At 37.4% G+C, this 20,203-nt stretch overlaps 1 protein-coding gene across 4 annotated transcripts; it reads right to left on the bottom strand.

Moving 5' to 3' along the window:
- Positions 1-735: 735 nt before the first annotated feature.
- On the bottom strand, positions 736-18,466 carry LOC141431142 (E3 ubiquitin-protein ligase SIAH1A-like). 4 transcript variants are annotated; one of them, XM_074092173.1, is made up of 8 exons: positions 18,177-18,466; positions 15,073-15,168; positions 12,734-12,913; positions 7,212-7,307; positions 4,900-4,983; positions 3,861-4,059; positions 2,221-2,368; positions 736-1,872 (listed from the first exon to the last, which is right to left on the bottom strand). In XM_074092173.1, exons 1-8 carry the CDS (start codon positions 18,203-18,205, stop codon positions 1,394-1,396), a joined length of 1,311 nt encoding a protein of 436 aa, XP_073948274.1. In that variant the 5' UTR covers positions 18,206-18,466; the 3' UTR covers positions 736-1,393. The 4 variants fall into 4 exon arrangements, with proteins under 4 accessions (XP_073948274.1, XP_073948273.1, XP_073948276.1 ...); XM_074092172.1 differs by lacking the exon at positions 18,177-18,466 and adding an exon at positions 15,827-15,939; XM_074092175.1 differs by lacking the exon at positions 15,073-15,168.
- Positions 18,467-20,203: the final 1,737 nt, after the last annotated feature.

Here is a 20,203-nt window from a genome sequence, read left to right as displayed (position 1 = left end):
TAACAGATCTCATTAAATCATGAATAAGATTTACTTATCATCAAGAAACATCGCTTGCACCGAACCTCGAGTGAATGAAACATCCAGAATGTATATTGAACAGCATAAGCCTATACTTCATTTATGTTAACATTTGAAACTGAACGGTAAATTTTGCACACGTTTTTAAATGAAACAAAGAAACTATTTAAAATTGTGTTAACTTCTATAATAAGAACATAATAAATACCGCAAATAAATGTACATGTAGGTATTTTTAGTCCATTTGTATTCGAAATTTGAGTATTTATCTAGCTAAACACTCAAAGTGTTCGAAATACCGAGAAACGTGTTGTAAAATTTGACCGTTAATTCAAACCTTAAATTAAACGGAGTATAGGATCATTAGTCTCGGTGTATAAACTTTCAGACATTTACATTCTGTAAAGCGATACTTTCTTAATAAACTATTTTTATACTGTAAAGTATTGAATGTTGTTTGTTAGTAGTTTCGCAGTAGGTATAGAGACAGTTATGGATCAAGTAGGGTACATCACATACTTATCCGTTATATTTCTTTCCTCAACAATTTACATCATCTATCTAAATCTGGATCGAACCGGCACCTACTTGACATCAGGAAAAATATTTTTCCATGCGCGTACGGGATGATACGCTTTTACATATTAACAATTCTCTGTAAGCAGAGTTAATTGTTGTCTTACAAAACTACTTTATAAAAAGAATACCACAAAATAAAGTTAGTTTATAAAATTTAATTTGGTGTGATCCCGTGGGCCACCTTTCATAATAATTCAAATATAAACCCTTCAAACTCAACAATTATTCATTATTAGGACGCTCGTGACACGCCGCGACTAACTTTGTTACTAATGAACAGAGTTATTTAAGTACAGCCGAGGGCAAAAATATATGTACTTATACATCGGCCTTATGTTTAGAGAGATAAAGGTGTATGTATAGATGTTTTGACGTCTTGGTAACGTACCTACATTATATTTATGCCCTTGACTGTAGGTACCAAGTTAACAACTAAGTTCGTTACAAACGTATCACGGATCAAGTAATTAGTTTCACAATAAAGATAATGTCACAAATTAAAATGGAATTATTTAACGAAAGCACTTAGTAATAACACAATAATAACTAGGTGGCTATTTAATCATAGACACAATAAATAGTTACTTTTTCTTGGGTCATTTGCGGTTACTAATTAAATAATGACTCTCGATTTATCATTTGGAAAATATTAGGTCTAAGTAAACAACACTATCAAATTCAAGTACCTAAGTATTTTAGTATGTATTATCATTAGTCTAGTAATAAACATATGAGGAGGCAAACTTGCAAGGCGACGTATGTGACTAGGTCAGTCTATACGCAGCATAACAAATTAATTCTCTAAATTAGTAGGTTTCAAGTCGTCATTGCGTTTCCGCGGGCGATTTCCTCCAGTCTTCGTAATAAATAACTTGAACGTAAGAGCGCCTTCGTTCACAAAACTCGTCGCAAAACCGATAGGGAGCGCAGCACAGTTTTTATCAGTAAATATTTCTTTTAAAGGAGTACTCATGGCATGACAGTTAATTACATGCTGATACTTTCTGCGAGGCTGACTCTTATTATATACATGGAACTCATATGACCATTTTGAGGAGCTCACTGTAGTCCCTAGTAATTGCACAGCCATATAAACCATGTGATCAATCTCAGAGACCTTGAGATGTAATAAAAAGTTGTACGGACCGTTCTTGATGAGGTATAGTTTTTGGATATACGCGGATAATAAAATGAACATTTCTTTATCTAGTTCGGCACCACGCTGTTCCTTGTGGCAGGAGTCAAAATGAGATGCAAGGTCTTCAATTTTGCCTGGAAAATACACAATATAATTATCATCAGACGTCTAAAAGTGCAGTCTAAGCTCAAAATTGGCTGAACCTCCTAAAACTTTGTCGCGATAAACAAAACCTGGGACGAATATATGTTATATATTAATCACAGTGACAAACTTAGTTATTTTTGAGCTTGACGCTATAAGGTGAAAAGTAATTTATTGAAATAAATTTAATGCGAATATAAAGCGGTATATAGTTATCCATGCCGTAATCGGCAACGGCGACTATAGCTACATAATTTACGAGCCTGAGCTCTAATGTGGCTGGCGGAAAAATATGGTAATAACCACTCGTGTAAATCACTTTTTGTAGGGAAACTTACATCGAGAAGAGCATTTTCCTAAGAATTTACCCATGGGGCAGTCTATTACTCCAAAGGGGCACTCTTTGAGGTGTTTCTCCATACCGTGGACGTTAAAACGCAGGGTGCATTTTTCATTTTCACATTTAGAGAGTTGATTTTGGCCGTGCTAAAATCAAAGGTACATTATTAGCAACATATTTATGTGCATAGTGTGGTCGCAAACAGTTTTCATCAGACTCATAATAAGGGTAGGACAAGGAGTCAGGACTAGGGTTTCCAGATACATGCATTTAATTTCCGGGACAATAACAGAGGGTTAGAAATTGGGCCGGTAGTTAAATATCAATACAAGCACAAAACCAACTATTTTCTTCAAATTGACAGAATCGTTACAATTGGTCGTTTTTAAAAAGTGAGCCCAGATTTTGTAATTTGGCAAGTCTTTTGGAAGGATCTCAAAAACAACAGTTCTCAGGCATGTGCATTCTGAATACAGGCCGGCAATGTTAACCGCAGCTTCAATTTTTTATATGGAAGGCAATACTGCTCTCGTAGTCTAAATCCGGGACATTAAAGTGTAATTCCTGGACACGGGACAAGACACGTAATTCCGGGACAATCCCGGATGTCCCGGCCATCTGGCAACCCTAGTCAGGACACATTTCATTGCGAAGTAGATGATCGTATTTTTTTTAACAAATTTGGGGGTTATTCGTGACACTAGAAGGCAGCGTTACCCTAGTTTTAGCAGGGCTCAGTGGCATAATAAAGTAAAAGCAAGTAAATAGTATTAGCGATATTGTATGGAAATTTATTAATAAAATTTGCTTGTAATTTATCATGCAATTGGGCCCAGGTGCTATTATAATACGACAACTATATGTTCTTAGATTAAGATAAAATTTAAATTAAGATGTATAAATTCTTAGTTAAGTAATGTTAGTGGACGTTTTGGTGTAGGTATACTGTAAGTCGATAAGAAAAATTAACAATAAAGAAATAAGGGTACAACAGTCAAGATCATATAAATCAAATAAATGTCTATACAGCCTTAACGCCAAACATATGCATACTTCGTTTTTTTTAGCATTAGAAAGAAGGTAAGGGATTTTTTTCTAATGCTAAAAAAACGAAGTAAGTATAGTATACAATTACATCGACATTAGTAAACCAAGTGGCATAAAGGTGTAAGTACGTGCAGATATTTTTGACGTCTTGGTAACGTTCATATACTCATGTGTTTTTGACCTTGACTAAATATTTTTGATGCGTTGGTTATGTTAATACACTCAACTGTTCATTCTAGATCAGTGTTTGCCAAATAGTGGACATAGTGGTTCACAACCCAATACTGTTATTTTTTGTTTTCATTCACTCCAATTTCTTTTATTTGTACCACTGATACGACTGTCATTAAAGGAGCCAAGAAATCAGCTCCTAAGACCAAGATCATTCCTGCAAGCATCCAACGTGACGCTGCTGTTTCTGTTCGACGCTAATATTTTTGAGTCGCGGGAAATACAGGGTCACGTGATCAGATTTGTCGCTGGAAACGAATATCGAGCGGCTACATGGCCGCACCTTTAGGCGAAACGACGGGCTGTTCCCGCTGTTCTAGGTTATAATTTTGAAATTAGCACATTTTTACTTCAACTTACCTCGGCTACGAAAGCTTCCAGCGCTATATTCCTCATCCCAGTAATGGGTGCACCGCAGCGACCATTCTCCGAGCCACATGTCCTGTTGTTTTCTTTACAATCCTTGCACGTTCCGTGACCTTTCTCGCAGATGTAAATCGTCAGACCCAATCGTTGGGTACATGTTGGGCAATTGTACCTAGGGTCGAGAGCACGGGCTCTGCAAAAAAAAGTTAGAAGTCGAAAGTAAAAAAAGCTATCTGTCTAATCTAATACCTGAAACGAGCAAATAATACATTATATACCTAATCAGAATCTCGGAAACGGCTCCAACGATTTCGATAAAATTTGGTAAGTATGTAGGAATCTAGCTTGGTCTTATCTCTGGGAAAACCCTTATTAACGAATTAAAATTAGTTTTTGGAGTCTTTTTGTATTTTTTATTTCGGTCATCCCGTGAAATCCATATCGAAAATACAAACTATCTTTTTTCTGGTTCATCTGTGCATCCATGTTTGTTTGTTTGTATTGTAGTTTCAAAGTTCAATATCTCAAAAACGGTTGACCCGATTTTGATGAAACATTGGTAGCTATATCCAGCGCAAAAAACTCGTTTTCACATAGAAACCGCATCGAAATTGGACTAAAACTGCTATGGTACAGACAGAGAGCATGACACTCATCTTCATCATCCCAGCCCATATATACGTCCCACTACTGGGCACAGGCCTCCTCTCACAATGAGGGCTTGATAGTTCCTACGCGGCGCGGGCCCAGTGCGGATCGGGAACTTCACACACACCATTGAATTGCTTCGCAAGTTTGTTCAAGTTTCCTTTACCGTAAAGCTTGTGGTAAACAATGTAATTTCGCACATGAATTTCGAAAAACTCAAAGTGCGAACCTGGGACAAACCCACATCCTCGCTTGAGAGGTCATAGATTAAATTAAAATAATTAGGCCACCATGGCTCCCCCTACCTAGATAAATATAATTAAGTATTGATCCATAGAAAAATTGGTAGCAAAAGAAAATTGTTTTAAATATTGCTATGACTCACCTAGATACAGATCTTGCCCTTGGGTTTTTCTTGGGTAAAACAGAATGCGGCACATCTGATGGGCCTGGGTTGCTGGGTCCGCACCTTTACAACAAACATTAATAAGATAGATGCAGACATTCTGTGCGCAGTGTTTTTTTTAAACTACTTTGTTTGTGGCCATACCTGGCCTTGTGTGGCCTTGGTAAAAAATATTTTAATTAGTCCGTCAGTTAGATTATCAGGAAATCGATGGGTCCTATATGTATATGCATACTTAAGGGCCAGTGATTTTTTCAATTTTGAGTTTTGTGCGTTATATGCTTTGTTATATGTATCTATAAACTATATATATATATATATATATATATAGATAGATAGTGGATTAAAAAACATTGTTGTTCAATTATTTTTCGAGTTATCATTGAAGTAAAATGGCCGAACTAGATGCAATTTTAACGTAAAAGGGCTAAACGTATGTCTTATACTTTTACGCGGTAAATCCCTGGTGTTTTTTTTTTCAGAATCTGTGGGCATAACTGCCATTTAGGTACCTACTTGTATGTACGTCAAGCGGAACGCCGCTACCCAAATGCTACATCGTAATGTGATTATATTACTTTTTTTATTTTACAAAGTACCACATAGATCTTCTTACTGTCTTTCTGAACACAAGTGTATCTCCCGGAAATTCACGTAGGTATATGGGCGTATGTGCAATAACTTTTAATGAAAAAATATTTTATTAAAATTGATTCGTTGTGGTTGAAGGACAGAGTACTATTAGCTAGTGTGCCAAATTTTAGAAGTCTCGGATACACCATGTTTGAGTTACGATTTTACACTTATGCCCTTGTACGTAGGACCCATCGAAATATTGGACACGAATTATTTTTTTCTGTTGTAAATAGATGATGATGCGCTTCATCAAGCGCGTCTAAGATCCCGAGTGGTGGCTCTGACATCAGGCCGTGCATTATCTATTCTGTGGCCGTGCTAAAAAGTGTACCACGGTGCCACTAAGTGTAGCACTAATTTTAAGTGAAATAAGTGAATTTACGTGATCAAAGTGAAAAACAAGGACTTCTAAAATAAAGACTTGGCTTAAAGGTCTTGTTACCAAGCCACACACAATCTAAAAAAAAAGTGTAGCACGGCGTGTCGTCGCGCTGAACTTTAACTGGCTATATGTTCATAATTATTTGTTTAATTGATAAATGAAAAAATACGTGTCCAATATTTTCTGATAATCTAACTGAATGACTAACTAGATTTAAGTATTAGTAAACTAGCCCATTATTGTCAGATGAAATCCATAGAATATGTCAGTATCAAATTATACTTAAAGCTTGAAACACACAGAGAGCGGTGGCGGGGAGGTAGGTACGGCGCGGCGCGAAGGCGGTATAGTCTGTCAAAAAAGAGAAGAAATTAAAAAGTGGCAACACTGTAGTGTCCTCCCTTTTTGGTTTGACAGGGTTTGAAAGGGCTGACACTACAGTGTTGCCACTTTTTAATTTCTTCTCTTTTTTGACAGACTATAAGTACCGGTTGTAATATTCGAGCTATAAAGCGGTACCTGTTTTAATATAGATGTAATAGTAACATGAAAGAGGGTACACAGAATACCGCGCGGAAAATGAGCGTGGCGCGGTATTCTGTATGCCCTTGCCCTCTTTCACGTTTGCTCGAATATTACCTACAAACGGCACCGACTCCGCGCCGCTCCGCCTCCGGCGTCAGTGTGTTTCTAGCTTTATAACTACAGTGTGTACCGGCAGCCAGGTTTTATTTTTTGACCAGGCTTCTGTACTGTATGTACTATCTCTTCACTATACAAAGTACAGTCAAGTGCAAAGATATCGACACGGCCAAAGTTGCAAAAATATGTATAATTATACGACTTTATGCACATTAAGGTCGTGTATACATATTTTTGCAACTTTGGCCGTGTCGATCGATGTCTTTGCACTTGACTGTACCTACTTAATTAACATTGACAAGTAAGTACCTAAGTGTAAATTAAATGACAGCCGACAGATTTACTTTGCTGTATATTGCTGGCAATTATAATTTTGTAAGAAAGTTAACAAAGTCTGAAGTTTATTAATTAATGTCATGGTTATGTCACAGAAATACGTAAGTATTCAACCTCCCTTAAAAAAGCCTGGCTGGCGGTAACACACTGTACCTAGGTATATTAGAGGAAGTTAAGTTCACATTTGTTTATTATTCAAATACATGGTCAGCAAAGATTAATAAATTACGAGTAGGTACCTACGTTAACGTGGAAATAACGGCGTGTGCCAATCTTATTTCGTATAGGGACTTGCCTTGGTTGCGGAGACGTTGGTGCGCTATAAGCGGGTGCAGCTTCAGGCAACTCTGTTACGTCGGCCGCGGGAGGGGCGGAAGGATTACTGCTGTACCTTGAAAAAAAGAATGTTATTTTTTCACATTTAAAAAAAAAAAACTAAACCCATATTTTTTTCTAAATTCGTTTTTGGGGCTCCGGAGCCAAAATGGCAAAAACGGAAACCTTATAGTTTCGCCATGTCTGTCTATCTGTCTGTCCGTCCGTCCGCGGCTTTGCTCAGGGACTATCAATCAATGCTAGAAAGCTGTAATTTTGCACGGATATATATGTAAACTATGCCGACAAAATGGTACAATAAAAAATAAAAAATATATTTTTTTTTAGGATACCTAAATCGTCTATTTTTACAGACGTATAGTGGGGGTGATTTTTTCTCTCATCCAACCCAATCTGGGTTTTTTAAAACCACTAGGGGTTTGCTAAGACGATTTTCCGATTCATTGATTTTTTTGCGAAATATTCAACTTTAAAGTGCAAATTTTCATTAAAATCGAGCGTCCCCCCCCTCTAAAATCTAAACCGGTGGGTGGTAAAATTTGAAAAAAATCAGGATGGTAGTAAGTACTTCTATCAAAATTTCAAGGAAAACTATAACGGCTAAGTTTGCTTGAGAATTATTAGTAGTTTTACTCTTAAATAGCAGCCTAAGGTATATAATATACCTAAACTTGGAAGATTCCGTATAAAATACGAAATCCTTAAAAATATTACTTTTTTTTTATTCGACTGGATGACAAACGAGCATGTGGGTCTCCTGATGGTTAAGAGATCACCACCGCCCATAAACATCTGCAACACCAAGGGGTATTGCAGATGCGTTGCCCACCTAGAGGCCAAAGATGGGATACCTCAAGTGCCAGTAATTTCACCGGCTGTCTTACTCTCCACGCCGAAACACAACAGTGCAAGCACTGCTGCTTCACGGCAGGATTAGCGAGCAAGATGGTGGTAGCAATCCGGGCGGACCTTGCACAAGGTCCTACCAGCACCTGCAACATACTTACTTATATACGCTCTTGGCCCGTTTTTTTTCTAAATGAATCTTTCTTTCCAAAAGATCAAATTAGTATTAGTTTAGTAACTGATTGTATTAAAATGCTAAATTTGATTGTTTCTTTGACAATAATATAAATAGACGCGATCCGCCTAGAGAGAAATTTCTCTTTTGTGGTGTCCCCTCCCCACGCTATACCAGGTACGAATAGGCAGGGCAGGAGATCCCCCTTTGTAAATAAATGTGTGTGTATTCTAAATATTTTTTAAACATATATCAAGAAAAAGATAGTTAGTTTCAATTAAGACTTAAAAATATTATTTTTCTGCTCCTGTACTTTTATTTGACAATTAAAGGTCCACGAACGCGAATACAATGATATCCATGATACTTACCTACCATACACAAGGCATTCAATCCTTATTATCCGGATAATTACTGGGTATAGATATGTATTATATATATGACTGGTGCACAGTAGCTATAACACGCAGCTGATTGTAATTAGAATCTATTTTTTATCTCTCCTGTTCGGAAAGTTTAATTTTCATGGGCGGCTATCTGCCGGGTGGAAAATTGCGTTTTAATCTCTAGAGTGGAAAGTATTTTTTTTTTTAATTTTTCGTTTAGCCACGGAGTCGCATGGCCATCTAGATGCACGTCGCGACCAAGGAGCTTAACACTGGAAGTTGAATGCCGAACATCCGTTTGAGACAAGAAATTTGATCTTTGTTACATCACGAACATATTGCATCTCTTTCTTTAGTTAGGTTAAGAAAGAGATGGAAGTCATTCGTGAAATGTGAAAGAAAGAGATGGAATATATAAAACCATACTTATACTTATATCTATATACTTATAATATTATAAATGCGAAAGTGTGTTTGTATGTTTGTGTGTTTGTCCGTCTTTCACGTCGTAACGGAGCGACGGATCGACGTGATTTTTGGCACAGATATAGTTTATGGGCCCGAGAGTGACATAGGCTACTTTTTATCCCGGAAAAATGCACAGTTCCCGAGGGAACAGCGCGCGATTACCGAATACAACGCGGGCGGAGCCGCGGGAAAAGCTAGTCCTACTAATATTATAAATGTGAAAGTTTGTGAGTGAGTGAGTGAGTATGTTTGATACTTTTTCACGCTTAAACGGCTGGACGGATTTGGATGAAATTTGGCGGAAAGTTAGTTTATAACCTGGATTAAAACATAGGATATTTTTTATCCCGATATTCCCACGGGATAGGGATAAAATCTCGAAATAACAATCGCTAGGCTTAGAGTCATGAAATTTGGTATGTAGGTAGTTGGACGTCTGGAATAAAACATAGGTGACTTTTTGACCCGATATTCCCACGGGATACCTAGGGATAAAATCTTGAAATAACAACCGCTGGGCTTTGAGCCATGAAATTTGGTATGTAGGTAGTTGGATGTCTGAAATAACACATAGGCAACTTTTTGGTTCGATATTCCCACGGGATACCTAGGGATAAAATCTTGAAATAACAACCGCTGGGCTTAGAGCCATGAAATTTAGTGTATAGGTAGCTGGACCTCTGGAATAACACATAGGCTACTATTTATTCCGATATTCCCACGGGATAGGGATAAAATCTCGAAATAATAACCGCTGGGCTTAGAGTCATGAAATTTGGTATGTAGGTAACTGGACATCTGGAATAACACTTAAGTGACTTTTTGACCCAATATTCTTACGGGATAACTAGGGATAAAATCTCGAAATAACAACCACTGGGCTTAGAGCCATGAAATTTGGTATGTAGATAGCTGGACTTCTGGAATACCACATAGGCTACTTTTTATTCCGATATTCCCACGGGATAGGGATAAAATCTCGAAATAACAACCGCTGGGCTTAGAGGCATGAAATTTGGTATGTAGATAGCTGGACGTCTAGAATAACACATACGCTACTTTTTATCCCGATATTTCCAGGGGATAGTTTTGTAACTAAGGGACACCATAAATCCGTGTATTATTGTTATTATTATTTTGTATTTTTTTTCTTTAATTGTATACTTACTGTAGTTTTTAAGTATTTTATTTGTACTTATTTTATTTAAAAAAATGACTGCCAAGCTTCTTGCGGCGCATTATTCTTGGCAATGATGGTCTTTTCGAAAGTGCTGGTATTTAAAAAAAATACTTGTAAAAGTGCCCATTGCGGCCTATTTACTGAATAAATGATATGAATTTGAATTTGGATAGGGAAAAATTTTGATATTTTAGCACTGGGTTTAGAGTCTTGAATTTTGTACAGTTATTCATAACACAACCTCAATGAAGGCCACGATATAAATTTTGGAAATTTCCAGGGGAATTTTGTAAAATCCCGAAAATTTCAATTGAGAAAGAAAGAAAGAAGACATTTATTCACTTACACAGAAGACACACATATACAGCAAAATTAACACAAATAAAATAAAAAATTACAGAAAAACACATGAAAACATTAAATACAATATACACAATGTTGTGTGTCCCCGCGAAAGTGAAACGGTCGCTGACTCAGCATTATGCTGAAGCGTTAAACGCCTGCAGCGCTGATTTTCTGCCAGAACCGTCTGTGACTCACGGAACGATACACAAATATAATAAATAAATAAACCACTTATATATACATACACAAATAAACTTAAGAGAAAAAATAATAATAATAACTATAACAAACCAGGAAATAAATAAATTACAACGAACAATAATTAAAAGAAAGAAGAAAAAATGGATTGTTTAAAAACATCAGGCGCCGGCCTGATATCAATGTGGTTGGCATGTCAAAGTGCTGGATAGGGAAAGGATTTTTGGAGCGTCAACAAGTAATCCTTCAGCTTGCGCTTGAAGGTATACCCACTACACGCTCCTTGGATAGGGGGAGGAATATCATTCCAGCACTTGGACGCCGCAAACTTAAAACTTCCGCGGAATGCTGCAGTCCGGTGCTTGGGCACAAGAGCCATTGCGCTCCTGCGCTCACTCCTCGCCCAAACAATTTTACTGTGGAGGTACAATGGGGTCCTGTAGCGTCTCACACCAAACAGCAGGGTAGCGAGGTGCATGCGCCTGCGTGCAGACATGTTCAACAAGTTAGCGGCGTTCAGGTACGGAGTGATGTGGCAGCGGGGAGGGACACGGAAACAAAAACGAGCGCATGCGTTCTGCACCCGCTGTAAAAGCCTCTTAGAACGACCAACAATGCAGCCGTCATAAACAACATCACAATAGTTTAATCTGGACAATATAAGCGATTCACAAAGGTCAACACGCAAATCGACACTAAGGTAATCGAGTATATTGTACAGAACTTTGAGACGGTAGAAGCCGTTACTCACAACTTTTAAAATGTGGTTCTCAAAGCTCAGCTTGCCGTCCATAAGGAGGCCAAGGTTGTTAGCTTCTACCACCCGTTCTATTGGATCACCCATAACGGCAACATTCCCGGTAGCCAGAGCATCAATAGCATTCTGAATTTGATGTCTCGATCCAAATACTATGTACTTCGATTTGCCGGGATTGAGGACCAAACAGTTGCTCTCTGACCAAGCAGAAACACGATCGAGGTCTGCATTGATGGCGTTTACAGCTATGGACGTTTCTGACGGCGCGCAGGAGACGTACAGTTGAAAATCGTCCGCGTAAAGATGGTATCCACTGCTCTTTATACTGTTGACAATATCAGAACTGTACAATATAAACAGAAGAGGACCCAGTATCGAACCCTGCGGCACACCCCGTGTCACAGGGCAAAGAGAGGACCGCAGAGGACTACCATCCAGCCCACGCAATACGATGGTCTGCGCACGGTCAGTCAGATAACTGTTAAACCATTTTATCGTCGTTACATCAAATCCATAATACGACATCTTAGATAATAGCAAGGGAATGCTAATGCAACTATAATAACTATGCAATTGCAACTACCAGACCGAATAGTTTACGCGTGCGAAGCCGCGGGTAAAACCTAGTAAGTAATAAAGGTCAAACTTCTTCGTTCGGCGTTCAACCTCCAGTTTTGTGTATGAGCTTTTTGGTCGTGACCAACTCGATTTTTTTTTATAGTCGGCCGTGGCATAAGTGGCCAGGTCGAAAGGTACCGTTGGAGGTTGGATATAAGTAAATTAAATTTGTAGTATTTTACTTTCCTCACAGTAGAAATGAAAAGTAGTGTCTAACTCGAGTGAAATTACCCATTTCCCCTCGAACTATTGGGGCTCTCACTTCGTTCGAGCGTCAGAAATATCTCGGGTGAAATGGGTCACTTTCCACCCTTGGTTATCAATCTACTATTGTACAATTTAACAATAGCCTCCTGCCTGACCTGAGGCCCACGTCAAATTTCGATTATTAGAATTTGAAATGTCAATTAGGAAAAGTTGACATTTGCTTTGACGTATGTCCTAAACTTAGGATGTTGGGCCTTAGGAGGATAGTATTAGGTACACATATATTATCAAATTAAATTACCTTTGTTGGTACCGGCTTATGACGACATAATCGTCGTCGTTTCTTGCGTTCAATCTATTAACTCCATTAGTAACATGGTCAAGATTGGGATACAATCTCTGTGTATTAGCTTGTCTGATATTGGTATCCAAGTCTCTACTCGTGGTATCCTCGCTATACGGGGTACGAGCTCGTTCCAAGCTGAAAATGGCATCAAGATAATAGTAAACACTAAAAAGAAAAAACAAGTGTTGTGATCTAGAACTCTGTTATTTAATTTTTAGTAAATTAAAGTTCAACAGTCGGGACATTCAAAATTGTGTCATTTCCCATTCCAGAGCAGTTAAGCTCAAAAATACCCTTACCCCTTTAGTACTTTGTTGCGGTCATTAATTTAACCTCGTAACTCGTAAGACTCACGTCTAATTTTAATTATTAGAAATTGAAATTTAACACCAATTAGTAAAAGTTTACATTTGCTTTGACGTATGTTCTACATTTAAGACGTTGGGGGGCCTAACGAGAAATATTTCAAACCGTTCCAGAATTTAAGTAGTTACTTTACGAGCTTTACTGTACTTTTAAATCTTCCATTAGACTATCGGAAGTGTGATCGTCGCTAACAACGGCCCGAACTTTTCTGACGCTCGCGATCGCAGTCAAATTACAGTTTTTTTGGGAACTATATTTTCTGTCACTTAAATTTAGATTTTTCACTAAACTGCGATACCCTTATTATTATATCTATCCCTAAGAAATATATTGGTCATCAAATTAACCAAATCTGTCTCTAAGTATGAGTCATCAGATTAATGTAAACCTGTATCCTAAATTTATAAATAGCAGCTTAAGGTATAAAATATACCTAAACTTGGAAGATTCAGTACCTACACAATACGAAATCCTTAGAAAAATATTATTTGATTTTTTCTTAATGGCTACGGAACCCTATCCTGGGCGTGTACGACACGCTCTTGGCCGGTTTTTTTTATGTGAAATCTGTAATTTGATTGCGATTAGAAACGTTAGGCAATACGTACGGCCTCTGGTCGAATAGTATCGTTCACAGACATATGTTCATGTAGTAGAAAATAGAATCCGGGTTCATCGTTCATCATCACATCACTCGCTAGAGACCGGCTTATATGAAATTGCATATTTAGACGATTTTCATCGGTTATTGCATATTTTGCCTACTCTTGCGATGATGCATATTTTCACTACATTTGCAATATCATCAGAAGCAATGATATACATATCATCCAAATTCAAATACTGCCCTGGTTACCTCAGTGGATGTGGAACGATCTTTTTCCACTTATGAACATATTTTTGAGTGATTTAAGGCACAATTTTATTACCTATGTACCTACTGCACTACTACATGTATATTTAGCACATAGTAGGAATATTACTACTACTATAGTATCTCATAGTTAACGTTTACTAAACCAAAAAATATTAAATAAGTACATAATTATTAATTTACTGTTAATATCTTAATTTTAAAATTAAAAAAACCTAAAGACTTGTTTAATTAAATGTTGCATACTTTTACAGTTTTCATGTATATTTCCGTCATTTAGCAAATTTCAAGCCTTTTATATTGCATATTATAGTCTGGCCTCTAAGCATTTTACGCCGGCCAGCCAGAACGTTTTGATCGGCGATGCTTATAATCATAATTATAATATATAATCATAGATTACTTGCTGTATCCTTAGTGTAAGTTTTCGGTTACAAAATACGTCTAGATCGCGTTCGCGTTAAAATCTCAATTTATATGGAAACACGAACAGCGCCTCTAGCGGAACGTTTGTGACGTATTTTGTAACCGAAAACTTACACTAACGGCAGTGACCGGGCATTCTTGCCGAGCCGAGGCCTTATTGTAACGCACTTGGAATCACGTTCGTTCACCACCTCTTTCTGACACACTGCAAAGGATGAGAGAGAGTTAAAAGAGATGGTGAATGCGATCGCGAGAGAGCGTTAAGCCGCACTCACATTTATCTGGTTTAATACATTTTATATGGTTGCGTTCACATTTATCTGATGCAGTGTGTATAGTGACGGCTTGTGTTGTTGTTGTGTGGCACCAAAGGTAGAGAGAGATAGAGAGAGAGAGAGAAAGAGCGAGAGAGACTCGCCATCCCAACACAAAACGACGGAAATGTGAATGCGGCTTTAGACGATACGGCCACCGGATCAATAATAATATTATCTTTGTGACGAGAATGCTAGCCTTCCGATTTCAATTCTTATCTGTTCTATTCCAGGAAGAACAAAAGAGAAGTCTCTGACTGGCCTTAATCTCTATTCTGCATTATTCCGATAAGAAGCTATGACAGATAACATACTTAGGCGGTGGGTTGGAGTTGGAGCGTTGTCGGGTTGTAGTTGTAGTCTGTGCCAGATTGGTGCTCTGCTGCACTTGAGATTGAGTTTTTTGCGACCTGGGTTAAAGAAAGAAAACATAATTGCAGTATTAGCAGTGTAATGTAATAAAAACAAAATAAGCGAAGCAAAAGCTAATGAAATTAAATTGAATACTTTGACACAAGCTAGCAAGCAAGAAGTTTTCTTTCATTTCTTTTGTACAGTAAAGAGTTTACCTACACACATACATACATAGATACAAGCTTCATCATTGAATGAATGAATCAATGAATGATAATTTATTCGCTGAATATGGTTACAACAGGTGGAATATAATATAACAGTACTTAGTATCTAGCATATCCTACCGGAAACCGGCGTGCGAATTTAACATTTATGTACCTACACAATGAATTTTATTATCCAGTCACGTTATCCAGTCAGTTCATACGTAAGTATAAATAGCCTATTGGTATAATTGACGTCGGACCCTTTGTTTGTATGATCTGAAGTCGCACCTATTCCTATTGTAGGTATAGTCAACCAAATTGATTCTTAGGGCTAAAAGACTTAGGCGATACGGTGGGAATATAGAGTTGCTACGGTTCCCGCTACTGTTGTAGCTACTAACTATACTATAGATACTACTACCTATACTAAACTACTACCTATACTATACTACTAACTACTGCTAGAGCTATAAACTTTAAGTCCTCGTACATTTTGTTTACTTACGATTCGGGTCGTTTATTGCGTGAAAGTAACTTGGAGAAATTATTTACTAATTTCATCGTTTTCACCACGTCCTCGGCATCTCTGATGAACCCATGCAATGACAATAAAATAGGTATTGAAGCTAAACTTTTCGAGGGGAAGTGACAAGAGTTAAGTAAAACTTTTATCTTAATAGACATTTCTATCCATATATATCCAAGTGTGTGTGTTTGTATGTTTGTCCGTCTTTCATGTCGAAACTGAGTGAGGGATTGGCGTGATTTTTGGCATACCTAGAGATAGTTTATGGGCCAGAGTGACATAGGCTACTTTTTATTCCGGAAAAATGCAAGTTCCCGAGGTAACAGCGCGCGATATCCGAAATTCCGAATTCCACGCGGACGAAGCCGCGGGCAAAAGCTAGTATGATATGAACATATTTTATAGACATTTCTATGATACAGAAAACAGTTAGGTACACAGAGAAGAAATTACAAGGTAAGCAATAGGCGACTTTTGCTTCAGAGCGATTTCTTCCAATGGCGATTTCTTCAAATGGGGGTGGGGGGTGGATCAAACGAAGACCAAAGGTAGGGGACCTCAGGAGCTAACCAATCGACCCCCATGTATGTTCAGAGATTTTCATTTGTTTTAGAGTTACCTATGAGCATTTTAGTAAAAAATTCAGAAATGTCGGATTTCAGGTATAATTTCTTAGTGGCTAGCTATATTCGACCTACGACCGTGAATTTTTTTTCGGAAGCAGTGACAATAATTTGAGTACTTACATTTAAATTTTTCATAAATTTTCAAATTTGATTTTTTATTTTAAATTACTTTAAAAACGACCTTAGGAATTAAACCAGTAAAATTTTCTTAGATAATCCCAAGGCATGGTCGTAATACAGGTCTTTCGCATGGAACTGTCCATAAAAATTTACGTTCAGTATGGGCATGCATCCCTACCACTACAAAAAAGTGCAAGATTTATTACCGACTGATTATGCACGAGGAGTTGCTTTTTGTCAAAAAATGATAAGCTGCTGGGCTACTCCGAAACTCGAAACTCGAAGTTCGTGTCGTGCGGTCCCTCTGACACTTACACTGTTTGATACGAGAGCGAGAGGGATCGCACGACACGAACTTCGAGTTTCGAGTTTCGGAGTAGCCCGCCAGATGCGAGGCTGATTCTGATTTTTTTTAATAATGTAATATGGACAGACGAGTCGTGTTTTACGCGATCAGGTAGTAGGTATCTTTAATATGCACAACTACCATTCTTGGGTGTACCAAAATCCTCATTTGGTCCGACGTCACAGTTTCCTTCCAGCACCAATTTAGTATTTAACTCATGGACAGGAGTATTTAACGGAAAATTGATTTTGCTCGAATTGTGAGAGAATTCCCACAGAGAAGGATAGGTCGCGGAGGGTCTTGGATGGGGGCTCCATCCAAGGTTCCCACCCCAGACCTAAATCCTGTTGATTTTTGCATCTGGGGATTTTACAAAGAAGTAGTTTATAAAACGGAGTTTAATACGATTGAAGAATTACGCGTAAAAATAACACAAACCCAAAGAAAAAATCAATAAAAACAAAGGGGCAATACCTACGCAAACTTAAAAGTATTTTTTTAAAAAGGTGCAGAGCGTGTTTTTCTGAGATAACGGCAGAAATTTTGAACACTTACTACTGTTGTATAAATAAAGTACCTACCTACCTACTAGCCTTCCCGCAATTGGGAAGTTTGTTAAAAAAAGTGAGAACCGCCAGAATCATGGTGTATTGTTAAATGAACACTTTCTTGGTTAGACAAAGGAAGAATGTGTACCCATTATGTAGGGTATACCTACTTCGTTTTTTTAGCATTAGAAATAACATAAAGCGATCTAACGAGTCTTTATTGGAAAACACTTGAAAAATAATAGACAGCAATATCTAACAATTAGCAAGGACATCACTTATATTGTATTGGTATCATAGTAATATTAACCGTTTTAATAAAAACGGTTTTATAATAAAAAGACTCGTCGAGATTGTTTATTAGTAGGTACCTACTTAATTATTACCCTTTTTCTAATACTAAAAAAACGAAGTAAGTACTTATTACCTACAGTGAACGGCCCATCACAACCTCAATTACCAAACTAACTTCATTCGTTATTTAACTTCACATAAATTGAGTACACCTAGGTACCTAGATACATAAATAGTCGAAATGGAAACGAAGGCAAAAAAACCACAATAACCGACATTTTTCAAAGACTCAAGTTACATTATGTCACGTTCGTTCACGTAGCAAAGCAGCATGCAAAAACAAGTGACCAGGGGATCGAATATCATTCCCTTTGTCGACAATCTGTTTCACTTACCTATCGCACTTCGAACTTTCCGAACCCATTGTGCTCGATAAAATCACCACTATTTTCGTTTAATTTCGTTTAATCGATTTAAATACGTTAACTTGATTGTAGCCCGGCTGCAATCACGGAAATCACATCCGATCCGAACTGACCAAAACGTAGTGATTATATACTCTTTGGAACTGACAGACGTTTGACGACGAGGTGTTTTTTTAAGCACTCACGACGATGCACCGACCGAAGCCGCGCCGCTTGTATGTAAGGAAGTAAACAGTCACTCGAACTAGTCGAACTCGAGCTCGAGCGAGTGCAATTAGAAGAGTAGTGTTGTGCGCGCACGTTATTGACTTGTCGATATCGATAATGAGTTAAGTAGGTAACTGAAAACCTAAGACACCCCAACAGCCTTTTAAGGATTCCGTAACCAAAGGGTAAAAATGGGACCCTATTAGGCTATTTATTACTAAGAGTCCGCTGTCCGTCCATCTATCCGTCTGTCACCAGGCTGTATCTCATGAACCGTGATAGCTAGACAATTGAAATTTTCACAGATTATGTATTTCTGTTGCTGCTATAACAAAAAACACTAGAAACAGAATAAATCATTTTTTAAGGGGGCTCCCAAACGTGATTTTTTTGCCGTTTTTTGTTCGATATTAATAACAACAACAGATAGACGCTTGAAATATTTATAGAATATTTAGTCGTGTATTCACTTTATTTATGTAACCTTTTTGTTTTTCCTTTTTGTACAATAAAGAGTATAAACAAACAAACAAACAAAAGTAAATAATTAAATTAAAATAAAATAAATATTTGAGGAGGGATCCCATACAACAAACGTGTTTTTTTTTGGCTAATGTCTAATGTTGTATAGATAATGGTACGGAACCCTTCGTGCGCGAGTCCAACTCGCACTTGACCGAATTTTAATTTTGCTGTAGTTTATTGCATTTATTTTCAAATACCTTGATTAACTAAAAAAAATATTCGTAATCAGTAATTGTACTTAATTTCTAACTCACACTAGTAATTTGTACTTGTAATAGTAGTAGTAATTTGTAATTCCGTATTAAATTGATAGAAAAACGGTCAGTATTCAATTATCTAAAAATTATGCGACCTCGCTAGACATTCAATGGGCCTATGCCGCATTCGTAACTTTTAGAATGGACACGGTGAAAAAAGGAAATTAATAAGAACACAACTTGCTATAATTTATACCTACACGGTGTAAACCGAATAATTTTAACGGCGTATTCTTAAGGTCGTACTATCCTGTATATAATATTATGAACTACTCCACACAATAGATATAGTGCTCCTTGCTTTGGCTTACCTTTATAACTTTATTATTTGTAGGTACAGATAGCTTATAAACTATTTGTATAGTAGCTTATAAAGCTTTAATATATAACGTAAGTAAAAAATAGTCAAATGGCGTATTCTGCATTAATCCTACTCATATTATAAATGCAGAAGGTTGTATGTGTTTGTGTGTATGTTAGTCATTCCTTCACGATAAACGTGGCTGGATAGATTTGGATTTGGATGAGTTTGGTATACAAGGAGATAGCTGGACGTCTGAACACACATAGGCTACTTTTTATCCAGATTCCTACGGGATCGGAATAAAATCATGAAATTTGCCGCGAGTTTATGAAATGAACGTTTGTGAATTTTTGAGGATTCTTAAGGGAATTAAAAAAAAACCCAGTTTCAATTTCACTGCCGGATCATAAGTAAGTATTAAATTAAAGAAGTCTAGTATAAGGGCGTTTGTGCACTATAAGACCGGGCTAGACCGGACCGTACTAAATCGACACGATATTTTCCATAATATTGAATTTCGCAGCACTATCCGAATCGAAATGGCGGAAAGAACCGTCCATAGACAATAACTTGCGTCACAATTTCATATCGATAGATGGCGCTACTGCGACTAACTTAGTGTGTAACTTATCGCTATTCGTCGTTCATTTATTTGGTGCTGCCTTCTTGACATTTGGCGCATCTGGTTAAATTCCATTAAATTC

This window comes from Choristoneura fumiferana, chromosome 9, assembly GCF_025370935.1.
Source record: "Choristoneura fumiferana chromosome 9, NRCan_CFum_1, whole genome shotgun sequence".
NCBI lineage: Eukaryota > Metazoa > Arthropoda > Insecta > Lepidoptera > Tortricidae > Choristoneura > Choristoneura fumiferana.
Note: the sequence above shows the minus strand (reverse complement) of the source record. Positions and strands in the feature narration are given on the sequence as shown.